This window comes from Anoplopoma fimbria, chromosome 14, assembly GCF_027596085.1.
Source record: "Anoplopoma fimbria isolate UVic2021 breed Golden Eagle Sablefish chromosome 14, Afim_UVic_2022, whole genome shotgun sequence".
Lineage (NCBI taxonomy): Eukaryota > Metazoa > Chordata > Actinopteri > Perciformes > Anoplopomatidae > Anoplopoma > Anoplopoma fimbria.
In genome coordinates this window covers 14,592,541-14,619,420 of record NC_072462.1, presented here as the reverse complement: position 1 = coordinate 14,619,420, position 26,880 = coordinate 14,592,541, and the positions used below count along the sequence as shown (strand labels likewise).

The 26,880-nt window shown below is 40.1% G+C and overlaps 2 protein-coding genes across 4 annotated transcripts in view; one reads left to right on the top strand and one right to left on the bottom strand.

The window, feature by feature from the left end:
• Positions 1 to 4,529, top strand: part of dnm1a (dynamin 1a) — a 47,321-nt gene extending 42,792 nt beyond the window's left edge. For both annotated transcript variants that reach the window (XM_054611893.1, XM_054611892.1), the window contains exons 17-22: positions 495 to 606; positions 904 to 918; positions 1,142 to 1,312; positions 1,814 to 2,055; positions 2,261 to 2,464; positions 4,462 to 4,529. In XM_054611893.1, coding sequence (XP_054467868.1) covers positions 495 to 606; positions 904 to 918; positions 1,142 to 1,312; positions 1,814 to 2,055; positions 2,261 to 2,464; positions 4,462 to 4,492 — 775 coding nt within the window. In that variant the 3' untranslated portion in view covers positions 4,493 to 4,529. The remainder of the gene's footprint in view (positions 1 to 494; positions 607 to 903; positions 919 to 1,141; positions 1,313 to 1,813; positions 2,056 to 2,260; positions 2,465 to 4,461) is intronic.
• Positions 4,530 to 8,081: 3,552 nt separating this feature from the next.
• Positions 8,082 to 26,347, bottom strand: golga2 (golgin A2). Of its 2 annotated transcripts, XM_054612154.1 has the most exons (27): positions 26,239 to 26,347; positions 24,414 to 24,584; positions 20,787 to 20,939; positions 20,407 to 20,453; positions 19,872 to 19,935; positions 19,207 to 19,266; positions 18,667 to 18,747; positions 18,076 to 18,114; positions 17,895 to 17,957; positions 17,414 to 17,507; positions 17,191 to 17,297; positions 16,911 to 16,969; positions 16,582 to 16,723; positions 16,267 to 16,356; positions 15,919 to 16,026; positions 15,695 to 15,782; positions 15,042 to 15,184; positions 14,605 to 14,823; positions 14,177 to 14,290; positions 13,725 to 13,949; positions 13,493 to 13,592; positions 13,291 to 13,382; positions 12,736 to 12,964; positions 12,351 to 12,512; positions 12,113 to 12,219; positions 11,811 to 11,997; positions 8,082 to 11,581 (listed from the first exon to the last, which is right to left on the bottom strand). In XM_054612154.1, exons 1-27 carry the CDS (start codon positions 26,284 to 26,286, stop codon positions 11,313 to 11,315), a joined length of 3,261 nt encoding a protein of 1,086 aa, XP_054468129.1. In that variant the 5' UTR covers positions 26,287 to 26,347; the 3' UTR covers positions 8,082 to 11,312. The 2 variants fall into 2 exon arrangements, with proteins under 2 accessions (XP_054468129.1, XP_054468130.1); XM_054612155.1 differs by lacking the exon at positions 20,787 to 20,939.
• Between the last annotated feature and the right edge of the window lie 533 nt (positions 26,348 to 26,880).

Sequence of the window (26,880 nt, the reverse complement as noted above, 5' to 3'; positions counted from 1 at the left end):
TTTTTAAAATGAGTTCCCAAAGTATTGGCTACAAAGTGTGTTTGAAAGTAAAAGTACTAATTGTTCATAATGGCCCTTCTCAGTGTCATATTATTATATTATTGGATATTTTTTTAAGCATTAACATCCAAGCATTAATTGAATAATGTAGAATTTACAGAGTAAAACATTTCTTTTTTATTATTCATTTGTTATTAAAGAGCTTTATACACTGCTGTGTAGTTCAATCTACAAAATGATGATGTGTTTTGTATGTCAAAACTCAAATGACAGTTTGATAAGTAACCATAGCTGTTAAATAAATACAGGGGAGTAAAAAAAAAAGTATAAAGAAGCCAAAAAATTAAGCCTCAGCAATTGAGTAAATATAGATAGTTGCTTTTCACCACTGGTATAAGGATATACAGCTGCACAAGTGACACAATTGGGGTATAAAAGAATAATATATATAAAAACAAAATGAAGATCATCAAATCAGCATTGTGTGTCTGCAGAAACGTGTATAAGGACTACCGTCAGCTGGAGCTGGCCTGTGAGAGTCAGGAAGACATCGATGCCTGGAAGGCCTCCTTCCTCAGAGCTGGAGTTTATCCTGAACGGGTCATGGTAAGATTTTTTTCAAAGCGTTTGTTTTATGCATACATACAGTATATTAAAGAATATTATATATTAAGTAGATATTTCCGTTTTAACCATTGGATTGATTGCAAGCAGTATGAAACCATATGCAAAATCACAATACATTATTAACCTTGATAAATCGCATAAACTTAAATTAGGCTGATTACATGAGTTGTTGTGATGTTTATTTGGAGTCTATTTATATGTTGTCAGGTCTCTCATGTGATACTGTATCTGTCCTCTTTCAATGTCTGTTTTGCTCATCGCTGTTTGACCTTATAGGATAAGGAAGGAAAGGTATGTTATTTTGGTCTGCATTCTGCTTTGTCAGCACTTTTGTGTCTTTTATAAGTTATAATCCTCAAACAATTATTTAAGAACTCTATGTGTTAACCGTCTTCTTCACCTTTTATCTTGTATGTTGTATCTACAGTCTCTGTTTCTCTCTTTTCTTGTTTAAGCTAAACTGAAGTTGAACTCTATATGTCCTCTCTGTCCCTCCTCCCTTATTCGGCTCCAGAGTGACGGCGGTGATGAAAATGGCTCTGACAACATAATGCACAGCATGGACCCTCAGCTGGAGCGGCAGGTGGAGACCATTCGTAACCTGGTTGACTCCTACATGGCCATCGTCAACAAGACCGTCCGGGACTTGATGCCGAAGACCATCATGCACCTCATGATTAACAACGTGAGTTAGCTCTTTCAGATTTATATAATATATATACATCACAGATCGGACAAAAGAAAAAAGGGAGCAAATATAACTTTTAGAGATCTCTGACCACGATTTTTTTACAGATACTAATGGCCGATCATTGATGACCCATATTGGCAGATACACAACCCTTTGTTGTTTCATTATAGCAGCTGGTTTACAAGGATCCGGACAATTTCTTTTTTTTGCCACCGTCCCAAAAGTCATTTCAACTGCTCTGAAGTCAGCAACCCATCAGAAATTCTATAACTTTGTTACAGTCATTTTTTATGTTTTTTTATCTTCATAAAAACACACAATTTAAATGATAAGGAAATAAAAGATTGTATTGTTATGGATTAAAACAAATTTTGTCATGAATAGTTTTAATTATGTATTATTAGCTGCTTAAAGCTAGTGTAAACAGCTCAGAATTATATATATCTATTTATTTATTTTAACTTTCATCCCGATAATCTCTGTCATTTTGTCCAGACTAAAGAGTTCATCAACGCAGAGCTGCTGGCCCAGCTGTACTCGTGCGGTGACCAGAACACGCTGATGGAGGAGTCTCAGGAGCAGGCCCACCATCGTGACGAGATGCTGCGGATGTACCACGCCCTGCGGGAGGCCCTCGGCATCATCGGTGACATCAGCACAACCACGGTAACCACCAACATGCCACCTCCAGTGGATGACTCCTGGCTGCAGGTGCAGCGCGGCAACTTAGGAGGAAGGTAAGGGACGAGGCCCTCGGCATCATCGGTGACATCAGCACAACCACGGTAACCACCAACATGCCACCTCCAGTGGATGACTCCTGGCTGCATGATTTTTTTATTTGGGTCAATATTGAACCATCAAGTAAAATATGAGCATTGCTGGTTATTATCAGATTGGTTGTTTTATTTTCGTTAACGCAGTGGTTCATGTCTCCTCCAGGTCTCCAGCCACCAGTCCAACTCCAAACCGCAGGGCCCCACCGGGACCTCCGGGCCGCCCGGTCTCTCGTGGGCCTCCACCTGGGCCTCCTCCCGCCGGTGGACCCCCTGTTCCCTCTCGCCCGGGGGCTTCTCCTGACCCCTATAGCGGGCCACCACCCAATGTGCCCTCCCGGCCTAACCGCGCACCCCCCAGTGTGCCTAGGTGAGTGAAAACGTGACAGGCCTTTCAAGCAAACAACCCTTTCCTCACACGAACATATTGTAAACCTGTCACAGTAGGTTTTATCATGGAAACCATAGCTATCCAACCTGAAGTGTGGATACTCTCTGTTACTAAGGGGGATGTGAAGACACCTGGATGAGGGAAAAAAGGAGGTAAATGAAAGTGGAGAGCTCTGGTTGTGATAGAGGATAGATGAATAGAAGAATAGATCGATAGAGATCCCTTAATAGATGGATAGACAGTGATTTAACTCATAACCAATGGATTATTTACCTTGACTGCCACCACTTTGAACTTTCAGCACCCGGTCAACCATCACCAGTGATATCTAACACTCCACTATTCATTGCTTACACCCACCTCACCACTGTCCTCGTCTGAATAGTTAAGAAATGTGTGCTTCAAAGCAAGTCTGTGACTGGAATGAGCGTTAAAGGGGGGTTTTATTTTTGGTTCTCCATTAACTGTATCTGCCTTGTGCTTGCCTGTGTTTGTGAGCTAGCTAACTTTTTTTTTTGTCCTGGACCTGTTCAGTGTCAGAGTAGCAGCTTGCCTCTATTAAAGTAGGAGACGCTGACGTTGCTGAGCAAAGCTCTCACAGGAAAATACAGCCCTGAAAAGTGAAAACACAAAACTCTTACTCAGAATCATTACTGATTTGTTTATTCTGGTATGTCCAAAGTGAGAGCTGAGCACATGTAACATTGGTCTTTTCCTGCACTGTAACTGTTCGCACTCCTTTTCTCTCTTCCTCCTCTTCAACCCTCTTTCCCTCACCACACCTCTGTCCCACACATGACTATGGTTCCTTCTACAGAATCACTATCACTGACAAATGAGGACTAACATTTCTGGTACGTTGGGTACTGTCCATCATCGTCATCATCATCATGACCACTTTTCTTCTTTCTCTTCCTCTCAGTAGGAATCCTTTCACTGCATGACATTTTTCTTTTTCTCACTTTTCTTTTCTCTTCTCAGAGTGCTGCATGGGCAAACACACACCCAGCTCAGAGGGGTGTGTGTGTTTGCATCAGTGTTTGAGCTGATTTTGAAGTCGATTCAATGATTTATTTATTAAAGTGGTGTCAGTATTTCAGAATGTGTTAAAATGTCTTGTGAAAGAGGAACTTTTTTCAGATTACAGCAGGTTAGACAGGATTCAACTGTCTTATTTAAGGATTATTGTTGTTTTTGTGTCAGTGTTGTATGTGACGTATTTATGCCATGACATCCCACTCATCCATAACTTTGTCTGTGAGTGTCTGACGTTGTCGTTTAAAGTCATGGCATCTGTAAATATTAGCATGTGTGCAGGTAACACTGCTCACTTATCAACCAACCTTTTTTTTTCCAGGGAAATACGGGATTGTTTACATTTCCAGGCCTTTAAAAACGATTTAATCAGAACAATCTGAGTGGGGAACATCTCTCTTTGGTTGCATTACTTGCAACTTATAGACATATGCAACCTCAGGAAAGAGTAGAGGTTAATTTAGTACGTTTTAAGGGGTAAAAACCTCAAATGTGTTGGCACTATCAGAAAACAAAAAAGTTTAAAATAAGTTTTTTAAATGAATAGTTTGTTCATTTTGGGAAATATATTTATTTGCTTCCTTGCCAAGAGTTAGATTAGAAAAGTGATCATTTTCTGTACAGTAAATATGTAGCAACCGCCTGCACCCGGTTAGCTTAGCTTAGCATAAAGACTAGAAGCAGGTTAAACAGCTGAGTCTTGTTTTTTGGGTTTCCTTCCATGTGTTATTTCATGATATAAGTGGCTGTCTGTGTGAGTGAAGATATTGTATTTATTTGCATGATAAAAACACATGGGGCAACCTGAAATAACAACATGTAAGTATAAACCTTAACTTGGAGATAAATGGAGGATGCAAACACCTAGAAAACACTAATCCAACTTGTTCCCGTCCTCTCTTCTTTCTATCTGTTTCTGTGCGTTTGTATGTCCATGGCAGTCGGAGACCCCCACCTTCTCCAACCCACTAGACCTCTAAGCTCCTCCTTCCCTCCGCCCGTCCCACCTCTGGATGAGTGTCCATGGACAACAGTGCCACCTTCCTGTTGTATTCTGCCACACCCGACCGAGCTGGCTCCCTCCTCCTGCTCCCCCCCTCCTCTGTTTCCCACAGAGATACAGAATACTTGAAACACACCTGCATGACTGACATACAAACATGCTGAACCCTCAGAATTTAAATAAACTACGTAGAGAATATCCAATAAATCATACATTTTTGAGTGTATGCGCACATGTGCATGTACACTGCTTTCATAAACACACACATATACATATACATATATATATATACAAATACATACAGAATATGTGCTCCTGCTATTACACTTAAGGTGGGAGCAAGCTAAGCATGACACTTTGCCTGAGTATTACATTATACTCCAGCCTTTTTGATGGGTATTTCTTGCTGCTGACTGACTTATCTTAACTTGTTTTATCTTATGTTCCTTGTTTTTTCCCCCTGTTTTTCTCACTAAAATGTTTGTGTCACTTACTTATTTTGTAATGATGGTCATGCCTGAAGAAAACGTTTTTAAATCAAACGTCTTCAGAGCAGAGTTTTTAAAGAAATTGGTAGCTACTTTTGAACACCATTCAGTTCAATGATTTTGGTAACAATACATGTTTTTATTCTTTTTGAGCATCTGGAAACTAGATCATTTTTTGGGGGGTAAAAATGGTCCTGGAAGTCAGCTCTCTGTGAAGTTATGTGGGAAAAATGCTTCCCTCACAGCATTTCAGGCTAAAGGTGAAGAAGAAACCCCTCCATCCTCCCTTTTAGCTCCTCTCCTTTAAAACTGGTTTTCACACATCACTATGAAACAGACTGCTCTATCACTCACTTAACTCCTATGAGGGAGGAGGGCTTGAACGAAATAAGGACCACATACAGACTCATTGCCCTCATATGCCTGAACACACAGGAGCTGCATCTCTTTTTTCTTTTTCCCCCCCTCCTCCTCCTCTTCTTTCTGCCCTTGCACTAGGACTGCAGTGATCTTCATGGGGGACCTGTTGTAAAGGCCTCACTGTCACTAAATTCACCTGTGTTATAACTTTCATGTGTAATTGAATCAGTGAGCCGCCAAATAGTTCAAATAACCACCTCTCAAAAACACTGTTGTCTGTGCTTCCACAGAACCTATGCAACAAAGAAAATGGTTTCCTAATCTTTTTTTTTTTTTTTTTTTTTTTGGCTTAAAGAGGCGCCTCCCATGCCACTTTTCCCACTTTCCTCCTCTCCTCTTCAAATAAAACATTCTCACTGTGTTATCTTATCAAGGCGGGAACTAAATAGAAAGTGCAATATATAGACTATCCCTTAAACAGCTGCATGACACCAGTCAAACAAAAATCAGAGCACATTTTTCAATGAGAGGAGGGGAATATGTGGCCTGGGTTGCACCCTAAGACTGTTAGATATCCCCTTATACATCCTATTTATTCAGAGGGAATGCTGCCCCAAATGGGAAAGTGTATCCCTGAGTCAGCTATCAATTACATTATGCATCAAATCCTCTGATGTACTGACAGGACAACTTTCAGCATTTCATCCAGGTTTATGATCTGCCATTTATTTTGTTTTTTTTCCTCTTTTTCTTTTCTTCCTTCTCTCAGTGGTCACGGTGGTGAGTGAGAACATGAAAACAGCCACAGTCTATGCATAACACTATCAAAACGCTCCTCCTGTTTCACCCTCACATCGCTGTCTGAGAGCTTGTGAGTTCAACCCATCTTCTCACCCTGTCAGTGTGATGTATTTTGGCCCCCAAACAAAAAATCCTAACTCACCATCCACAAAAACCCATCTCTGTACCTCAACTGATGTCATCTTAGCCATCTAGAAACTACTTCTGTGACCCCTTGTGCATCTGAATTCTCCACAACTGCAACAGAAATACAAACAAAGCATATTGTACTTATGTTTTAAAAGTAAATAGTTTATTATGGACATATCTTAATGTGTTATATTGTATATGTGTGGTGCATCTTATGGGACTTGTACTTCCACTGTCTAGAGAATTTAGTCTGCTTAATATTTAAATTATTATGAATAAATGAGTATGTGTATAAGGAAATATTTGAAAAACGTATAAAAATGTGTAATGCAGTTGCAGGTTGTTTGATACTAAAGCTGGTAGCAGTTTTTTTTTTTCTTTTGTGTTTTTCTTGCTTCTCTGTGTGTGTAAACGAGCAGACAGGGACTGTGTGAATGTGTGAACTCCTGCAGCAACCAGGTCCTGCATCTTGTTTAAAGTGCTGTGGGTGGAACCATGACTTTATCTTGCAGAGCGGCTGTGCTTTGTAAACACATTAAAAAACCTCAGTGTACTAAATTAATTTTTCTCTTTGTCTTCTTCTTCTTCTCAGAGGAGATACACTGCATGTGGTGAGGGAGGTGAACTGAATTTTAAAAGTACTTTCAACAAAAACAACCGATCTCGTCTACAGCCATGCTAACAGCTCTGATACTGTACTCAGGGTTTATGTTCTAAGCAATGTTTTTAACTTTAGTGCGAATGTCTAATGTACATTTCCCTGGTTCAACATGTTGAAATCACCCACTTACATCTACTACAACCTACTCATACTCCTTGATACCTACACCCTAAAATTTTCCGGCAAGACATTTTTCTAAACTTTAGACATTGATATCTCCACAGTGGCTGAAAAGGTTTTAACCATTCAAGCTGCATTTGATAAGTCCATTTCGGTTAATTTTTTTGCAAATTCAATTACAATTAGCACTAAAAACAAACTACAGCTGAGGCTGATAGGAATGTTATTATTTTTTGTAAGTTCTTCTAAACCAAAATGTTGCACAGATGTTTGACCAACTGCTATTAACATATGGCATATGGAATATTTGTAGAGCTGAAGAGTTAATTTTGTTGAGCTTCTCAAATGCAAATATTTGCAGTGTTTTTTTGATATATAATCTAATCATCAGAGATGTTTTCTTTTTTTATGAACTTAAATAAATAAATAAAATTAAATTTACACTATTTTCTGATATTTATTAGATCAAACGATTCAATCGAGTAAAATAACCAGTAAATTAATCAATAATAAAAATATGTCTACAACATCTAACATTTAGTTGAAAGTAATTAAGTCATAAAGTATATTTATGTGAAAGCTAAAACGTTTTCAAACTTTTTCCATCAGAAATATGAGCTTGAAATCCAAATCTACCAAACTAATAAGAAAATGTTTGTTAATATGAAAGATGGTTTAAAATTGCAAACATCCTAAATGAAAGTTTCTCTGAGTGTTTGGTATCTAACTGTGATCATGAGTGAGCAAAGGAGCAGGCCTTTTGTCACAGAGAAAAAAGGCACAGGTGTAAGTAATCAAACGGAGTTCAAACGATGGCTGAACTCCATTCAGCTGCTTCCATTACTGTGCATGTTGGCTCACTGTCACATGGAGCCATCGTTAATGTTATTAGCAACACTTGTGCTTTTCCTACTTAGACAGGTCAAACCGACCTGGTGTATCTCTACTGCCAAAGTTTGGATGAAAGTAATGAAGAAACGGAGACACAATGTGTTCAAGTTGCTCAATCAGTTTTATTCAGGAGAAGGAGAGAAAATATTACTCAAGGAGAAAAAACAAATCAGAAAGCTTCTGTCAGAAGCAGCCCTCGAACAAATCAGTTCTCTGAATGATCCTTCATTTCCATCCAAAAGTGACTTCTATTTTACATTAAAACTGATTAGTTGAGATACTAACGTATTCCAAATAAATAGAATATTTCCTCTTTTTTTAGTCAATCTTTGTATTAAATCACAGCCAGCCAGTAACCGCCAACGACACACAGTCCACACTGCCAGTAAACGTGGCAGAGCAGCTTTTCCCCCCCCACACACACCAGTCATAATGAATATACAATATGTTACACAGTTACAGTATATACACCACCTTTACTTTTACAGTAAAGACAATAAATGCTTTCTCATTGCTATTTGTTTCATCACGCATAACATATTTAACAGTGAATCAGAGAGTGTGGGAATTCATTTTATCCACATTGTCTTAATTGTTTTTTTACAAGCCCCGAAACTACACTAAATGGATTTAATTGTATATTATACTCTTGGTCTAACCAGAAACAATATGAAGGAAGAAAAATAAATCATATTTTGTGGCATTTTTCAAAAGGAAAACCAAAAAGTGACAGAATGCTAAGAAGCGATGGAATATTTTAAATCAAGAATGATTCAAGTAAATGTATTCCAAAACCACCTGTTACTAACAAGGTGCTGTGGTTTAGTGTAGACGCTGCGCTGTTAACTTTGCCTGTAAAGAACACTTTACACCTGTAAAGTACATATGGCCTCCGCATATTACATTTTCATTTCTAGAATAGGTTTAAAATACCAGAACGCCTTCTGCCCCGTTGCATTTTGTGATAAATATCAAGTGTGCTATTTAACAAGTGAATAAATGTGTCCTCTACCTCAATGTAAACACAACAGAGACAGTCTTAAAATTCAAAGACATCCAAATGAGAAGGTTAAAATACCTCCTAAAGCAGTCACTGGGATTTTTTGTATGACCCTCATGTCCTTGCATATTAAAATCATGAGAAGACTCCTAAAAAACAGAGGCCTCTAGCGTGATTTAATCTGAAATGAAGCTTAAATAAACTGTGATAGCAAAGCTCTTGGTTGCTAGTTGAAAAGGGAAAGAGCTCTACGGTGAAGTTGTCAATCAATCCATCAATCAATCCATCCTCCAGTCTACATTTGTGAATATGAGCATCTCTCCCTTCAAGCTAGAGGGTTAAGTTTAAGAATAAAAAGGTCCTTATGTTGGGATCTCACCTTTTATTTTTGTTTTCAATGCCCAAAAGATTTACTCAAGTGTTGCCAATACCAGAGTATCACAATCTAAATACAAATATTTCGACTAGTTTTGGAAACTGATTGGTCCAATGCATTTGGGATTAACATCACAATCTTTTGGAGTGAGCAATCTCATTAATGTCACCTTCTGTTCATATTTACAATTCATCCTCCGAGTGCAACGATGCACACACACACACACACACACACACCAACACACTTTCAATGAATTAGCTTCAACTGGAACCCTCAGCTTAAGACTGTGGCTTCATAGGATTCCCCTCTTCCTCAACAGAAATCATTAAGCCAGCTGAGGGGCTCTGTGGTAGAAACGTCACTGTCCAGCCAGCCACAGAGGAAGGAGCCGAATGGGAATCTTTGTACAGTTTTAGTGCAATCATACTTATATAATCTGATAGTACTCTACAAAAAAATACAACAGATGCAACTTCGGCTGAAAAGCAAACAGTTTGGATCACACACACACGCGCGCGTCACGTACACTCACACAGTCCAGTTGTAAAGGATGTGCATTAATTCAGCTTTGATATGTGGAAATACAAGCAGATGTAACAGAAGAGAACAAGCTCTTATCAATAGTGTCAGTTTGTTGAGAAACTTAAAGACCCCATGAAATTTTAATTAGGGTTCAGTTAGAGTTGAGCAGCTAGGTACATAAACAAACCAAAAAAAAAATGTGGACATTTGTGATGAGACCAGCCAAATGCTTCAGGTTAGAGAACATTTGAAGAAGAGAGATGACTTATGGGTGTATTTTCACACCATACTTCCTGTAACTTCCTCCAGTATCTATCACGCTAAGATAGAGAAAATAATAAAGTGGAAAGCAGACCAAAACCAACAGCCCAAGCTCTATCATTTATCTGAATAACACTCTGAAAATAATGCCTTCATAACCTTGACTAATATGTTTTCATGGGATCTATAAATTGCATCTATCCCTCTAGTGACTTTAGAAACTACCTTTTCATAACGGCGGCGACTTCTCTCAGTCGAACAGGATGTTTGACATCACAACACAATCGTTTCACATATATTATCATTTCACACTGTACAAAAATGAGACTTATTTTCAGTGTTTGGAGGAAGAAGACAAAAAAGGTGGAGGAAGGGTCATTTTAGGGAACAGTACCAATCTACGAAACCTGCCTCCGTCTTTCTTGAATCTTACCTTGTAACTAGCAACCTCTTGACTCTGAAACAGAACAGCGCCTACAGTTCAAAGGCTAGTTTGTGCACTCAGTCTCTCGATCTGACTTAAACTTACATCGTCCTCTGCCTCTCTTCTCCTCCTGCACTCATTCACCATCATCAGTTCTCCTCACATTACACAAACATACGGGTAGATATTCTGGTTATTACATTCAAACGCGATGCTCCTTTTTTTTTTGGCATTTGTACAGTGGATTGTGTAAAACTGAGGTTTACACTGACGTTGCACACATTTACGACAGCTTTTGAAGTATTTTATCAGCAAGGGTTCAGAATATATGGCCCCTTTATTGCACTTATGTGTAAAATGGGAGACGAGTGGGGAAATGGTGATTAAAAATGGTGGTATGGAGAATAAACAGATTGCATTAAGAAATTCTGGTTATCTCTCTGGGAAGAGCATCATAAACAAAGAACCCCATAAAAACAAAAAATAGAAAATACTCTCCTTATAACCATGCACATATGTGTGCCAACACACAGAGCAGGGAGGGGGGGCATTTTAATGTAACTGGGTCAAAGACATTCAGATATCTGTGACCAGTGTTGCAGGGTGTCATATTTCTTGAGAAGTGTTTGTGAATATGATCAACAAGCTACAAACATGGTATACTGTGGTGTTTTAATATTCCCCAGTCTTCAAGACATATCCAATATCTCATATACATACACACGGACGCACGCCAGCCTCAGTCACACCCACACCTCACACCACCAGGATCTTGACTTCGTCCTGCTCGTCAGGCCGGTAGAAGAAGGGGATGCATGGGTTCTCCCCGAGGAAGGGGGGTGATCTTAGTGCTCCCTGGGGGTTCTGGATCTCCTGGAGCAGCTGCATGATCTGCTGAGCTGTGCCGTCCTCTTTGGGCCCCATGGGCTTGGAGTCAGTCTGGGTTGAACCGCTCGACAGCGTCTGGGACGAGGGGGCTTCCAGGCCTGTGGTGGGCTCTGACAGAGGAATGATCTCCATGGCTTCTGCAGCAGAGAGAGAGAGAAAGAGAGGAAAAGCAGCATGGTGGAGTTATATTTAATATATAAAAAAGACAACATTTAAAAGACTTTTATTCTTTAAAACAAGAGCAAGTGGCATTTTAATTCTAAATACAAAAAACAACAGCAAAATGTAGAAAACTAGGTCCAATTCAACATATTGGACAGATGTGGCCCGAGAGGGTGCACACACAGTAGTATTGTTTGTGCCTACCTTCTCCACTGTCAGCATTAGGATGCGTGTGTGCGTGGTGCTCTGAGTGAATGTGATCCTCCCCGACAGGAAGCAGGTCGGGGTTCACCGTGCCTGCGCTGGCCACAGCTCCGGTGTAGCGGCTGTACCAGTCGTTCCTCTCAGCCACCAGCCTCATGACCAGATCCTGCAGCTCTGCAAGCTTCGCCTGATGGACAACGGAGAAACAATGATGGAAAACTGAGCAAAAGCATCCAACATGACAAACATCGTATGGGAGTACAATGGACTGCACTGATGGTCATTTAAAAAAATGCTCGTACTTTCATCTCCTCCTTGTCCTGGGCCAGCATGCTGATGTACTGCTCCTTCTCCTGGTGTTTCTGCTTCATGATGGCCCGCTGACTCTGGTACAGAGCGATGTACTCCCCTGGACGACAGACGGAGAATGTAGTAACAGAAATGAGTACAGTGATGAAGACTTTTCTATCTTTCCGACAAAGTATTGCACTCAACTAAAGCTAAATAAAGCAATACAACAGAAATATCCTTCCGTCTCACCTATAGTGTCGGTCTCTCCAGACAGCTGGATGCAGCGGTGCTCCAGCTCCTCCACCCTCTCCTTCAGGTCGGCTTTCTCTCTCATGAGGGAGGTGAAACGCTGCTGAAGCTTATCCATGGCAGCTTGCAGGGCCTGATGAACTTCCACTGGTACTCCTCCTTCTGGGAAGAGGATAGTATATAGCTGATAAAGATAATGCCTCCAGATACTTTTTTATCTATATAATTACAAGTAACTTTAGAATATAAATCAGTCAATACTATGTTAAGAAGAATTTAGTAACACACATATTTATTGCTCTATTCTTGAGACACATATTCTCGACATTTCTTTGTAAAAACATTTGCACGCTTGCACACAAACAAGCCGTCTAGTCTTCCTCACCTGAATGCTCGTGGCCGTGTTCACAGTGACTGTGTTGGCCCTGAGGGTGGTCGTGCTCGGGATGATGGTCGTGAACAGGTGTGTAGCTGTGGTGTTGGTTCTCAAGGCTGAGGGCCAGAGCGGCCTGGTGCCTGGCAGCCATGTGGAGCCTGTGTTCCTCCTCCAGTTGCCTTCTGGCCTCGTCCCTCTCTGCCTCCACCTGAGCCAAGGCTTCCCGGATAAACTCCTCCTGTCGGGGGAGGAAGGGTGGTGGTGAGGACGTAGCAAGGGAGCGGCTGAATAAGACGAAAGAAAACCTCCGCCTCGTATGTCGATAAAATGAATCTGACGTCATTGAGGTTTCAAAGTCACTTATATATTTTTTTTCTGCATAATTATTTTTTAGGAATAAATAATTCAAACCGGCATGGCACCAGATGCATCATGTGAGTGTCTAATTTAAACTTGATTGAGGCTTTCATAATGAGTAATAAAGTAAAGGAAATCAGCAAATCCTTAAAGAATATCTTTACAATTTTCAGTTTTTTTGTGAAGAACATTCATCACCATCCTCACCATCTCTTTCTGGCTCTCAAAGTCTTCTGGGATGACTAAGGAGGAGGATTTATCTGGGCTCTCTTGCAGGGACTGGCTCTCCACTCCATCGCCTAAGTGACGGAGTGACAAGGTGACAGGCTTGAGAAGATGAGCTTCAACAATGGAAGTAGAAGACAAAGGCTTAACAAGTACCAATATACCAGTAAGAGACAGATCTTACCTTGGTCTCTGGATGATGTGACCAGAGTTGAGCTGTTGAGCAGCTCCTTCACCTCAGCCTTCAGCTGCTCGTTGTCTTTGACTAACATGTCCAAATGCTCCTGTAGGGGGAGACAGAGAGTCATTCAAAACAAACAGACTCCAGACCTTTTAGGCATCCTCAACATGCATTTTAGGTTTTTCATACTTTGACAATGGTAATGTGAACAAGGCCTTATTCCTGAAATACACACCTGCGTCTGCTTGAGCTGATTGTGACTGATCTCCAGTTGCACACGGCCCTGGCTTTCGTCGTGCTGCAGCCGGTCCATGAGCTGGATCTGCTGCAGATACTGGTGGTGGACCTGTTCCCTCTCCGAGGCCAGGGTCTGGTAGCCTGCACAGTATTGCTGCAGGTGGGCCACTACCTGGTCCCTCTGCTCCATCAGACCCAGGATGTCCTTACTTTTCAGTTCCAGCTGGAGCAAAGGGAACAAAGAGGAAAATGAATACCAGGAGGAAGCAGAAAACCACGCCATTGTCAGACAAATATTTTGTATTTCTTTCTAATGTGTTAATGCAGTGGTATGTGTATGGCAGAAGAGAAATATTAAAAAATGTCTAAAAACATATAAGAAAAAGTAACATGAAAATCCACCAGCAGAATAGTGTTTGTCATTGAGAGTGTTTTTCTGTTCAGCCGTACCTGCTCCTTGACGTCGTGCAGCTCCTCTTGCAGTTCACCCATTCTGCGAGCCAGCTCCTTTTTCACATGTTGCTCTGACTGGATGGCAGTGGTCAGCTCCATGTTCTCATTAGTCTGTACAAATGAAGGAGTAACAGGAGTTTTGGCTTGGAGACAGAACTCACCCTCTGAGATAATACTTGCTATGAATGTACTTTCCTAATAAAACCTTTGTCAAGTTATTGTTACAGAGAAATAAATCAGACCTTAGAACAAAATCAAAATAAGACATGAAAAAATTAATTCAGACACAAAATGTATTTAAGGCAAGAAGGCCAGAAGGTTGTAGGAAGAAGAAAAGATATAGGACACAGTGAAATGAAATGGACTTTTAAAATGTGTCATTAAAAGCACAGATTAGGTTAGGATGGTTAGATTTTCAGCCTCACCAGTTTGACAAAACCATTCTGTAGCTCAGCCAGCTGGTCCTTCAGCGTTCGGTTCTGGGTGAGAGCACGGCTAATAGTGGCCTTGTCTGACTGCACATCCTCCAACATGCGCCGGCGGTCGTCTACCTCCTGGACTTGTCTCTCCACCTGCTGCTCCATCTCCCCCAGACGCGTCTCCTGCTCTGCACACATGCGGCTCAGCTGCTCGTTATCTCGCAGCTGGGGGAAATATGAGAGGCAGATTAAAGAAACTTTACTAAGATTACTATTAATATTTGAGACATTATGTATAAGAACAAATCGATTGGTGAACCTTTCAAATGTTACATGACAATAATAAGACTCTGCATCACATAGAATTCCATAATAAACAAAAGAAATGAACTACATATTGGCTAAAACAAGACTGCTCAAGCATGTGTCAATGTAATTCATACCTGTGCCTGGTACTGTGCGATAAGAGCATCTTTCTCCTGATGTAGAGTGTTGAGGGCCTCCTGCAGAGCCACCTCACTCTCTGATGGCCCTGAGGACTGAGGCGCTGCATTATCCAGGGCCTCTCTCTCCTGGGACAACAACACTGGAGGAGGAGAAGAAGATGATAGTGATCAGGTTTAATAATTCTGCTAGAGAAAAATAAATCAGACTGCAGTAACTCACCAGCGTGTTACCGGTATGTAGAATGCTGCAGTTAATATATACTAAAGCTTTTAAGATTATGCTAAAAAAATGATTACCATACAAATACATATGTGTTAAGTTTTAAACTTTTTAAACTATGTGAATACTTGAGAATAAAAGTAAAACCTCGCAACATCATTCATTCTTTAATGGGGAGACTTTGACATTAACAATAGTGTCAAACATCAGTCTGTAGGCAACATTTTGGCTGCACATCACTTTGCTTCAGTCCTCTTTCCCTCTGAAGTTAGTTCTTCTTGATCCCAGAAGCACCTTATCAGGTGTACACTTCTGGAGGACAAGTCAGGCAATCAGAAAGCTTATTTACCAAAGGTAAGTAGGCAGCTCAAGGAAGGAGCTGCCAAAAAGCCGGGAAAAGGAAGAAGGGCAACATGTGTGAGCCTCTTACCTGCAGCATTTTTTAGCTCCGTGATGCTGTCTTCCAGTTCCTGGACTCGGTTAATGTTTCTGTCCCTCTCCTCTGCCACCAAAGACACCTTCGCAGACAACAATGAATAATTTGTTTAAAACCAAAAAAATATAAAAACAACAACAACAAAGACCATACAGTTTTCTTTACTTTCAAAGCAATGATAAACCATATGTCTATGCTGATGTTACTGAATAGCTCACCTGTGTCAGCAGCTGTTCTGTCTTATCCTTCCATACACGACCCTCCTCCTGGATCTGCTCTGCATAGCAATCCCTCTCTGTTTGCAGCTGGGCAATTGACTCCATCAGCTACAACATCAAAAACATTAAGCAGGGGGTGGTGTTAAGACATAATTCTTAGTCATATGAGGAAAACTAGCAAAAGTTTAGATAGATTCATAGTTTATCTGCTAAAGAGCCACACACTTAAAAAAATAATATCCACCCACTTTGCACAAACTCAAAACTTTTTAAATGAATATCCACATGGACTGGCAATAGCGTGACAAAATGCAGATAACTGAAAGAGAAAGGTCCTTGTACACAGACCTGGTGATTATGTTCCTCCAGCTGCTGCTTCTCTCCCAGCAGTAACTGGACCTGCTGGTTGGCACTGGTGGGATCTGACTGATTGGAGCACTAGAGAAAAAAAAAAGGACAAATATTGGAGTGAAATGCAGGTAATACATGGAAAAACATCACATCTGGCTGCATTGTCGGCAAACAAACATTAAGGGCTTCAGATTGTAACTAATCCCAAACATTTGCTTTTTGCTCTAGATTAGCTGTGGAGTTGATCCAACACTCCCAATATTTTTTTAAGAGGAAGATTAGTATATTTGTTGTGTCTGTGTCTTAATGTACCTGTTGCAACATGAGGTCAGCTATCTCGAGTCTCTTGCGAAGATCTTCCACCTCCAGCCTCATTGCTCCGTTCTCCTGTGTGCTCAGCTTTATCTTCTCTGACAGCTCCGAGTTCTGCTGCTTCGACTCCTCACTCAAATTACTGTGAACACACATATATGCAGATATTGTTCATCTTGACTACCAGGTTTTAAGAGGACTTTGGAGAATTCTGTGTGCCATCTGTTGGGTTGCAAATAATTTGATGGGACTCTAAATACCATTTATCTTCTACTGTGGAAATATTAGGAAATACATCTCCTTGTTTATTCTAGGGTAAAGTGACTTACTTTAGTCTAAACACCTCTAGCCTCAGGCTGTCTCTCTCCTTTTCAAACTCTTTGTTGTGCTGGAGACAAAAAGGAAAATGTATTAAAAATTAAAAAAACATGCATGATACAGACATTTCAAATGTAGAATGGAGGTATATGCTTTTGCATTTGACTGTTTTGGTCTGTTTTACAAGCATGCTGCTCATTGTGAGTTACTTAAGTTTGTCGTATGTTGTATACTGTATCTGGATTAAACTTTTTTATATGAATTCTGAATGATTAGTGCAATGTGTGTTACCTTTTCAAACTGTTTCTGCTGTGTTGAGACAGAGGAGAGAGTTCTCTCCAGCTCTGACACTCTCTGCTTTGTTGCCTGCAGGCGGTTATTCAACTCCTCGGCTTCAGCTACACACACAGACACAAAGAAAGACACACATCCAAACTGTTAACTAAGGTCTTGCCAATATGAATATTTTTCATTCAAATGCATGTACAGCAGATTGCAAAGCACACACACACACCTGCTTTCTGCCGTGCAGCCTGTTGTGTGTATTGCAGTGCTGTTTGTAACTCAGATTTCTCTGATACCAGTATTCCAATGGTCTGGATGTGAACCTTGGGAGAGAACAGACAAACAACAACAACAACAACAACGTGAGACTAGATAATGTCAATGATTTTACTTCAAGTCCCTCATTAAATAACAACATTAACTAAATAAGAATGGATACAGAGTAATTACGTTTAGTCCTTCAGCCTTGCTAGATTGACAACATCATTCATTCTTGCCAGGGTGAGCATTGGGGAGGGCATGTTCTCTGATCACATTTCAATCCATTTTATATCAGGGTGGCACTATAAACTCTGACATTCATACTGATACAATCACATGTCAGAACAATGAGGATTTAAAAAAAATGTTCTGCTATGACACAGTTTCAGACATTCTAAAAATGCACTATTAGATACAATTCCATGTATGCGTTTGGTTAAAAAGGTTACCTGTAATTGCTCCCGCATGCCTCCCTGCTCTTTTGAAAATCTCTGTTCAAATTCTTTTCGCTCCTGAATGAAGAAAAATAACAAAACTCAGGAATCACGAGGGAAGGAAGTGAAAATTCCGCAGACTAGATTAATTAAGACAGGAATGAACAGACAGAGAGAGAGAAAAAAACCTGTTTACCTTTTGTAGCTGATCGGAGAGCCCCTGAGATTGCTGTGCCTGCCAAACCAAAAGGATAAATATATAAGTTTGGGAAAGATCAACATTTCTTTCAACACCCATGCAGCAACTCTATCCCTGGAAAACAACCACGATTCTATGATAAACCTGTTCTGTTATCTATGTTATGCTAACCTTTAAGCTTGATTTGAAGCTTTGAGCTTATTACTGTTAGTGTGCAAACATAAAGGCATCTACCATCAGGTTATGACAGCTGACCGAAGTGTGCTCATATTGTTCCTTATGCAGAGGTTACACTTTGTAGAAAAGCATTTTAGTCAACTGATCTGATAGATACATTTAAAAAACATGTAGACCATGCATAACTTATTTCAGTGTGTGGTTACTCAAGATGACATGCATCATGCATACAGTACATGCACTGATAAGGCAAATGTGGCCACACACACACACACACGCACACACGCACACACGCACACACACACTGGACACACACACACACACACACACACACACACACACACACACACACACACACACACACACACACACACTGGACACACACACACACACACACAAATAGCTTCTTACCAGCTGGTCTAGCCTGGTATTTAACTGAGAGTTTGTTAGCTTGCTGGACTCCAGGGCGGCTGCCAGCTCCTGGTTACGACCCTATCACATGCACACATGCATCCGGGAAAGAATGAAACAAAAAAAAGAAAGGAGAAGGATAAGGTGCATTGCAAAAGTCAAACAAAGAGGAAAACAATAGCACCTTTTCAAGTGGAGTAAAATTTGGTTTAAGTACTGAGAAATTAAACAAAATATCCCATAAAATACATGATGGTTGTTAAACTCAACAGAAAAACCACTTAACACCTATAAACTGACATTTGTCTTGAAAAAAAGTGTTGCTTTTTGTAATTTTCTTCTTTTTCAGGCATCTACTCTGGCAGACATGAACAAATAAATCATCCACCTCCATTGGTCGCATCACATTATGATAAATTCAAGCTCAAGGCTCACTTGGTAAATTGCATAGTATTAACATAATATTGTAACCTGACCATGACTTGACTGACTTCTAACTTTGGCTTTCTGTTTATACAAAATATTAGATTTCTATCTTACCTCCAGCTCTCTCTCACCACCAGAAGGTGGACTGTCCCCATTCACATATGCAGCAGATGACTAGAATGACACAGACAAAGCACATTAATGCATGTTCCACACATATGAATCATGTGTCAAGTTTATCTGTTTAGTCAGCAGTGATAACACCTGCATTTCACAACTAAGTGGGGCAACAATACCTTAACATATTTATTTCTCAAATGTTCTATAAAACAGTGTGCTTATTGTGTTTTAAAAAGATATACTACTACACCAGCATTACACAAGTCTATACTCATCTTATGAATCCTTTTACTCAGCAGATAAAAGGTCACTGTAAACTGTGTCTCAGGAACCTGACAAAAAGCACACTTTGGGATTTGCTGCCAACTGGGCATAACTAAACCAAACCAAGTTCAGAGGAAATACAAAAAGCTGGTGCACCAGTTGGAGCAGTCAGTGTGCTTGAGGCGATTGGGGACAACTGGTAAATATGAAAATGCCTCCAGTGCATTCCTGCTAAAAATAGATGCAGCACACCCCAAATGAAAGTACATATCAGTGATGGGGTTTTATTGTTAAAACACTGTATGACAAAGAAATGTGTGTGCGCGTGTGTGTTTGTGTGTGAGAGAGAAAGACAGAGACAGAGAGAATGGACATTAGTGGTCCTAAAATTGTACCCCAGAGACGAGGCCGTTCAGTTGCTGTGAGAGCTGTCGCAGGCTCTCTGTGGAAGACAGTGGTCTGCAGGATAACAGACATAAATAATCAATCACACACACATTAACCATGTAGTTCACTATGTTAAATTAGTAATCAATGGCTAGAGTAGTAGGATATGTTGCCACAGTAGTATTGCTTATTATACCTTATTTATGACAAATGTTACGATAATAAAGTAGTCTCTAACATGCAGCACAAATATTAAATGTGTTGATGATGAATTGACATTGTTGAATAAGCTGTTTCCAAAGGTTTTTCCAAGCCCTTAGTTTCAATAAATCTATATGGACATATTATAATCATATTGTCTTTACCATCATAGTGCAAAACCTTGGCAGGCAAATTCTGCAGTAGCTTTTCAGTTATGACTGCAATCATTTTACATTCATATATAACCTCTGTTTGTATTTAGTGTTTGTTTCCATAAAAAGATAAAAGGGTGTGTCATGGGCAGTGAAAAAAAATCAAAAAAAAAAAAATCAGGAAACTCACCTATTTTCTTCTGTCAAACTCTCATTGCCGTTGGTATCGGGATAGTCCTGCAGAAAGAGAGTCAGATCAAAATAGGAAAATTTAGTTAGATGTAGACAGACAAACAGGCAGAGAAGGAAAACAGAAGAATAAAAGTGATACATTTGATTTAAAGAATTTGCATGATGATAAAGCACATCCCAAACAAAGAGAGGATCTGTTGTTTTTGTCACACATATACGAAGTAAAAAGCACCTAGATATAAACTTTTTAGAGCCATTATGCTAAGGCATATAATCTTAGAAGTGGAGGACATACAGGAGTAAGAATCACAAGACAACATAAGATTTCAGAGAGAGAGAAAGACAAAGCGGGAGAAAATGACAGAAAGAGACACACACCTGGAGGTCAGTGTTGTGACCAACAGACTCAGGGTTAGTAGCAGCGTTAGAGCTAGCGGGGTTAGACACGGGTGAGCCGTGACCCAGCTCGCCCTTCTGGTCCTCCAGCACCTGGGGAACTGAAGACCCGATGGCCTCCATTTCAGCAAAGGCCTGAGGTGACACATACACAAAAAATGCACACACTGGTTTAATGCCAAGAACAAGAGCAGTTATGATGAAAGAGCAACACAGAGACCACAAAGATGTCTCAAACGTTATATGCTTTTACGTGCAAGGACATTACTTGATTACTGTACTGAATCTTGTAATGTTATAGCTCAGTTGACGCAATTATGTCTTTTATATGTCCAGATTATTGCATGATAGTCCACAGTCTTGGAGGACATAAGAGTGTTAAAAGAAAATGGATGGCCTCTGATGGTATCATTATTGTGGTAAATAGCTACAGAGCACTAATAACAGGCTCTGGTACTTATGGTGAGAGCTGTTGCAAGAAAGCTGTTACACAATGCCCAATTTTTCCAACACTGTTACCCATGGCTCTCTCTGAAACGTAGTATGAAAGCACTGAAAGAACTCAGACTATGCTGTGTAAATAACAACATTGAATTGAATTAATGACAAATGAACCATCTTTTTTTACAATCACTCTGACTTTAAAGCTTATGCAAGCAAGACATCTGTAAGCATCTAAATCAGGCAGTGGAAAAAACAACAAATAAACACAAAGCTAGCTATGAGAAGACGGAGGAAAAATGAAACTACATTGCAGATTAATATTGAAGACATCCAAACTATGAAGGAACACATATGGAATTATGTGGTAAACAAAGAAATGCTCAACAAACCAGAATATGTTTTATATTTTAGATTCTTCAAAGTAGTTGAATGAGAAGGTGTGTCCAAACTTTTGACTGGTACTGTACATTTCTTGTTTGCCCAGAATCATGCCTGCTTTATGCACCAGATGCAGATAACACAGCCATGCAACTAGTGAGACTCTTACACTGTGTATACTTCTACATAAGACGCTGAACTCTAGAAGATCACCAACAACACTGGGATAAAACTCTTAACCATTAATGCACCATAAAAGTACTGATACAAGAATTTGCACTCAAATCCATCCCATGCTTTCTAGTCTGTGTGACAAAAAAAGAAAACGTGCACTTGAGGTAAGAATGGGGAAGCAAGATAGAAAATCGAATGCTACATGAGAAGCAGCGATTTACAGCAGAAGGATGCAGAGACAGAGAAAAAAAGGGAGGGCAAAAACAAACAAGTGAAAGAGAGAGAGAGCGACAGAGGCTCACCTGACTGTTGCCATAAGGAGGTTGGACTACTCCATTGCTTTGACTAAGTGCTTTCAGAAAACAGTCAAACTTCAGGAAGGAAGAACCAAGGGTGGGAAATGAAAGAGATGTGAAAGGGGAGAGAAGGATTTAGAAAATGACAAACAAAGAGCAAAGAGAAGCAGCTGCTACAAGAAAACTTAGGAAGGGGTTAAGAAGTGACAACATGGGTGTGTATAAGGCTAGTAGGCCCGGCACAAAAGGTCAGCAAATATTGCCTGCATCAGAATAACCCAAACAGAATTAAAAGTGAATTACTAGAGCAAATAAAACTTAAATCTGAATAATAGTGCAGGGGTGGCACAGCATTTCTCAAATTGCTTCAGCTTCCTCTACAATCCGCTCTTACGCACTTAACTTGCTCACATTTTCTCTTGCAAACATAATCTGTGCCAAATCAATAATCATTTGCCTACACACAATCAAATTTGCATATAAAGCCAATTTAGATAGTGTTGTCTTTCCTACAGGATTAATTAACTATGTTTGTGTAAGAAGCAGGCAGAATTGGGAATCCTAATAACATGAATGATCATCATCCCTCGCAAGCCAATTATTGTAAAATGTCTCCTATGCTCTGAGCCATAAAACTGAACTCAATTGGTTATTGCCAGCATCCATTATTCAGCTTCAGATTGCATGAGTCCATCCACTCTTGAATAACCAAAATCACACATTTGGGGAAAAGAAATGCATCAGAACAAGCAACAAGACTCAGAGTTAATGTGACTAGCCCAGACTCCAACTCGGCTTCTAAAACTACTGACCGACATGGTCTGTGGAAAACTGACCTGAAAGAATGTCGGCCCCTGTGTGTGAAAGCTCTGTGCTGGAGTCACATGCCTAACTGAGTTTCCTCATGGGCTCTCTCAATTTGCTTATACGTCCTTTAAAGCAGACCACAAAATGCAGACCACAGGGAAGTAGAGGGTGCTTAATCTTTAAATGTAATAGTCGTGACGAGCAGCAAATCAACATTTTAATGGAACGACCTATGCATTTGGCTGACTTTTTTGCTGTCTTCCAAAATCACCAGCCAAAACACATTACCCAACATTATTTCTAATTAAGATAAGGCTTTATTCTAATAAATGTTATGACATTCTAATGTTAAAAACATCCAAAATGTGATTCAGTGCTTCCACGATTATGATTATCAATTTTTGCTAATCAGATAAACATTACTGTTTTGATAAGGATCAGTCTGTCCCTGCACATCTGTCCACATTCTGTCCCTTAATAAGAGCAGCATAAAGGATTAAACAAGAAGCTATTAATAGAAAGAGAACACAGACGAGATTACTAGTCAGGATGATGACACTTTAAAAGCATATAAAATGTATGTAATATTAATGTGTTTTTAGAACATGTCTTTCATAAAAGCCCTATAAAATAAGATTGTTATCCCACAAACAAATTTGCAAAACTGGTGGTCAGTTGCCAAGAATAATATACTCAAATATTATTCACTCAAAATGCATACTTATAACAAATGTGTTAGATCTAAGACAAAAATGGAGTGTATGTGCAGGCCTTGATATACATTGACTTTACCATTCAATCATCTATGACTGCTTGAAATTTTCAGTAAATTTAAAAAAAATATCTCAATTTTGATGCATTTTAACTCAGGCTACTGTGTATGGTCAGGGGCAAAAACTACCTCCGTCTCTTGTACAGTGTGCTTCTGTTTCTTGGGTAAACATTATTTTCACCCTGTCATCTTGCCAGCAGAAGTGTCAATACTGCCATTGTGTTATTGGCGCATATGTTAGATAGCAAGAAGGAAACCATTTGCCAACTGGATAGTAAATCCGCCCCATCATTTCAAGCGGCAACATATTTTCTGATCAATGACCAAGCAGGACATAACAAATCATTACCATTTGGAGAAAACAAACAATGAGGGATTTTGTCCACAAGAATGTGGCTTGTTGTCTTTTTTATCGGGTTTATACTGCTCCACAAGCCCAACGTTACTATAAAACTGTTCTTTTTTTATAGTTTGCAGAGTGTATGTGCATAACATTTACATACACAAAACAATAAATGTTGTCTGCCTATTATAAAAAGCCAACGTATCTGTGAGTTCAAATGCTATCTAATGCTATAACAGTGTTTAAAATACAAATAGGAAACTGTTCTGAGAATGAAAATCTATTTTACAGGATCACACTTGATTTAAGAAACCAGACATAACACACACAAACACAGAACGACTGTCAAGCACAAAGAGAAGTTGTTATTTGATTAAAGAGCGTCGGAGACTTACATTGTCTGGCGAGTTTCTGTCTGATGAAGGTGCATCGTGTTGGCTCAGTCCCTTCACCTTCCTCTTCTTCTTGGCCCCTGCTCCACCACCTCCTCCTCCTCCTCCTCCTCCTCCTCCACCCCTCTCTCCTCCCACACTTACAGGGGAGCTCTTCTGCTGAAACTCCTTCAGCTGAGCAGCACATATGAAAAGGAAAAAATGGACGTGTAAGAAGTGCAGCAAGCAATTCTTTACTGCAAGAAAGAAATCTCCTCTGCTGACTTTTTTTTAACAAAATAACACTTTATTGTATTACCTCTTCTCACAAATATTGCAGTGGGCCTTTGCAATAGTCCCCAACTTTCAAACCTACTGAGCCATGCATCATAACAAGTCATCTCTAACCACTGGAGGGACTTTTCAAGCTAACTGGATTGGTAGACGATCCGAGATGAAGCAGGGATGGACTGCTCACACTCTGCTCACAGCTATTCAAAGATCAGGTTTCAATTGTGGATTGAAATACATAGCAACAGCCAACAATGGGCAACAATGGCGTAGTGGAGAGTAAGGTAGTTCTCCAATCAGAGGGTCGGTGGTTCGATACCCGGCTTCGGCAGTCGATGTGTCCTTGGGCAAGACACTTAACCCCAAGTTGCTCCCGAAGGCTTGCCATCGGTGTGGACTGGATGTTGCATGAATGTTAGTTAGAGTCTGATGGTGGCACCTTGCATGGTAGCCCTTTCATCAGTGTGTGAATGGGTGAATGATATGTAATATACTACTGATTGTAAGTCGCTTTGGATAAAAGCATCTGCTAAATGACTGTAATGTAATGTAACAAGTCATTGACTATCACTTTGAACAAGATGACATTGATAACTTGCTGCAAAACTGTGATCATCTATTTATAGTTCATCCAAGCAAACCTAAAGACACTCTGTCTGCGTGTGTTTGGTCATGGTGCCTGGTGAGCTGTCCAGGGGGGGACCAGAGGGAATCATAGGGCAACGACAGGAGCTGCCATTTCTAAAACACCGGGTTTGAATGGCAGCGAAATGCACAAATGTCATCCCCACAAGAACTCATCCACCAACAATGTAGAGGAGCAGAGAAAGCTGACGAGTCACTTCCTGAAGCTAACACCTCACAGCTGATAAGAGCATCTTTTGGAGTAGCCTAACACACCTAGCTATAGCACCCAGCGGGACGGGGACGGGGGTGTCAGCTGTCACAACAGTCCCCGTCATTCACACTGTGCTACAATGCTAGCTTTGGTTTGTTTTAGTATTCTTCTTTGTTGACCATTCCCCTTAAATAAATGTGCCAGAAAGCTGCAGAGAAGCTGTGTATTTTTTTATGTACACTCATAAATAGCAAACTATTCATTAGTTAGCCACATTGCTAACGCTAACTTGCCTTAGTTGACGCTAGCTAGCTAGCATGCTAAGGTTTGCTAATAAGCATATTTAACGTTAGCTGGTAAGACACGTGACACCATTGGGCAAAGAGTGTATGTTGACTCACTCACTGACTAGCTACACGGCGTAGGGGGATTTAAAAAACCTCAAAGAGCTAAAAATAGTCAGCATAATCTGGGAAAAGTTAATGCTATCAATAGAGGCCAAGATAGAAGCCCCGATCTCTTCTGCGCATTGAAGCCGCACAAGGAGCCAGAGAGGCGGGACCCGCGGCAGCGCAGAGGTCGGACGACGTGGAATGACAACACCCCTGCTCCGCGGAGAAACGAAAGAAAACACCGGCCACGCAAAACCTACAGAGGAGAGACAGAAACAGTCCAGTCCTTCTCGTGTTATTCAGCCGGGTTGATTGTTAAATACTTTACCTTTTTCTTAGCTGCAGCGAGTTTTATTTGCCTGCTCTGGTCGGCCATACTGCTGCTCTGGTCGAAGACAGAGCGGACCACGTCATCAGTCCGGCGTCTGTTGGCGTCTCTGCCGGTAGGGGTCGCAGGAGGGATCCCATGTGTTATCTCCATGTAAACAAAATCTCAAGACAAACCCCAATCATTTATTGTTTAATGGCATTTTTTTTTTTTTATTTAATTTATTGTATTTGGTTGATATGTATTAATTAAGAAATAAAAAGTGTCAAATACTGCAAACAATGTTTACAACTACAGTACCAGTCAAAAGTTTGGACACACCTTCTCATTCAACTACTTTGAAGAATCTAAAACATATTCTGGTTTGTTGAGCATTTGTTTGTTTACCACATAATTCCATATGTGTTTCTTCATAGTTTGGATGTCTTCAATATTAATCTACAATGTAGAAAAAAATAAATAAAGAAAAACCATTGAATGAGAAGGTGTGTCCAAACTTTTGACTGGTACTGTACATGTATGGTGACTTGGTTGTCTTTTTGTCTTTGCTATTAATACTTCTCTTGCTTTGTCTAATCTGTCACTAGGCTTTGTGCTTTATTTAACGGAACTTAAATAATTTACTTTTTCAACTTATATAAC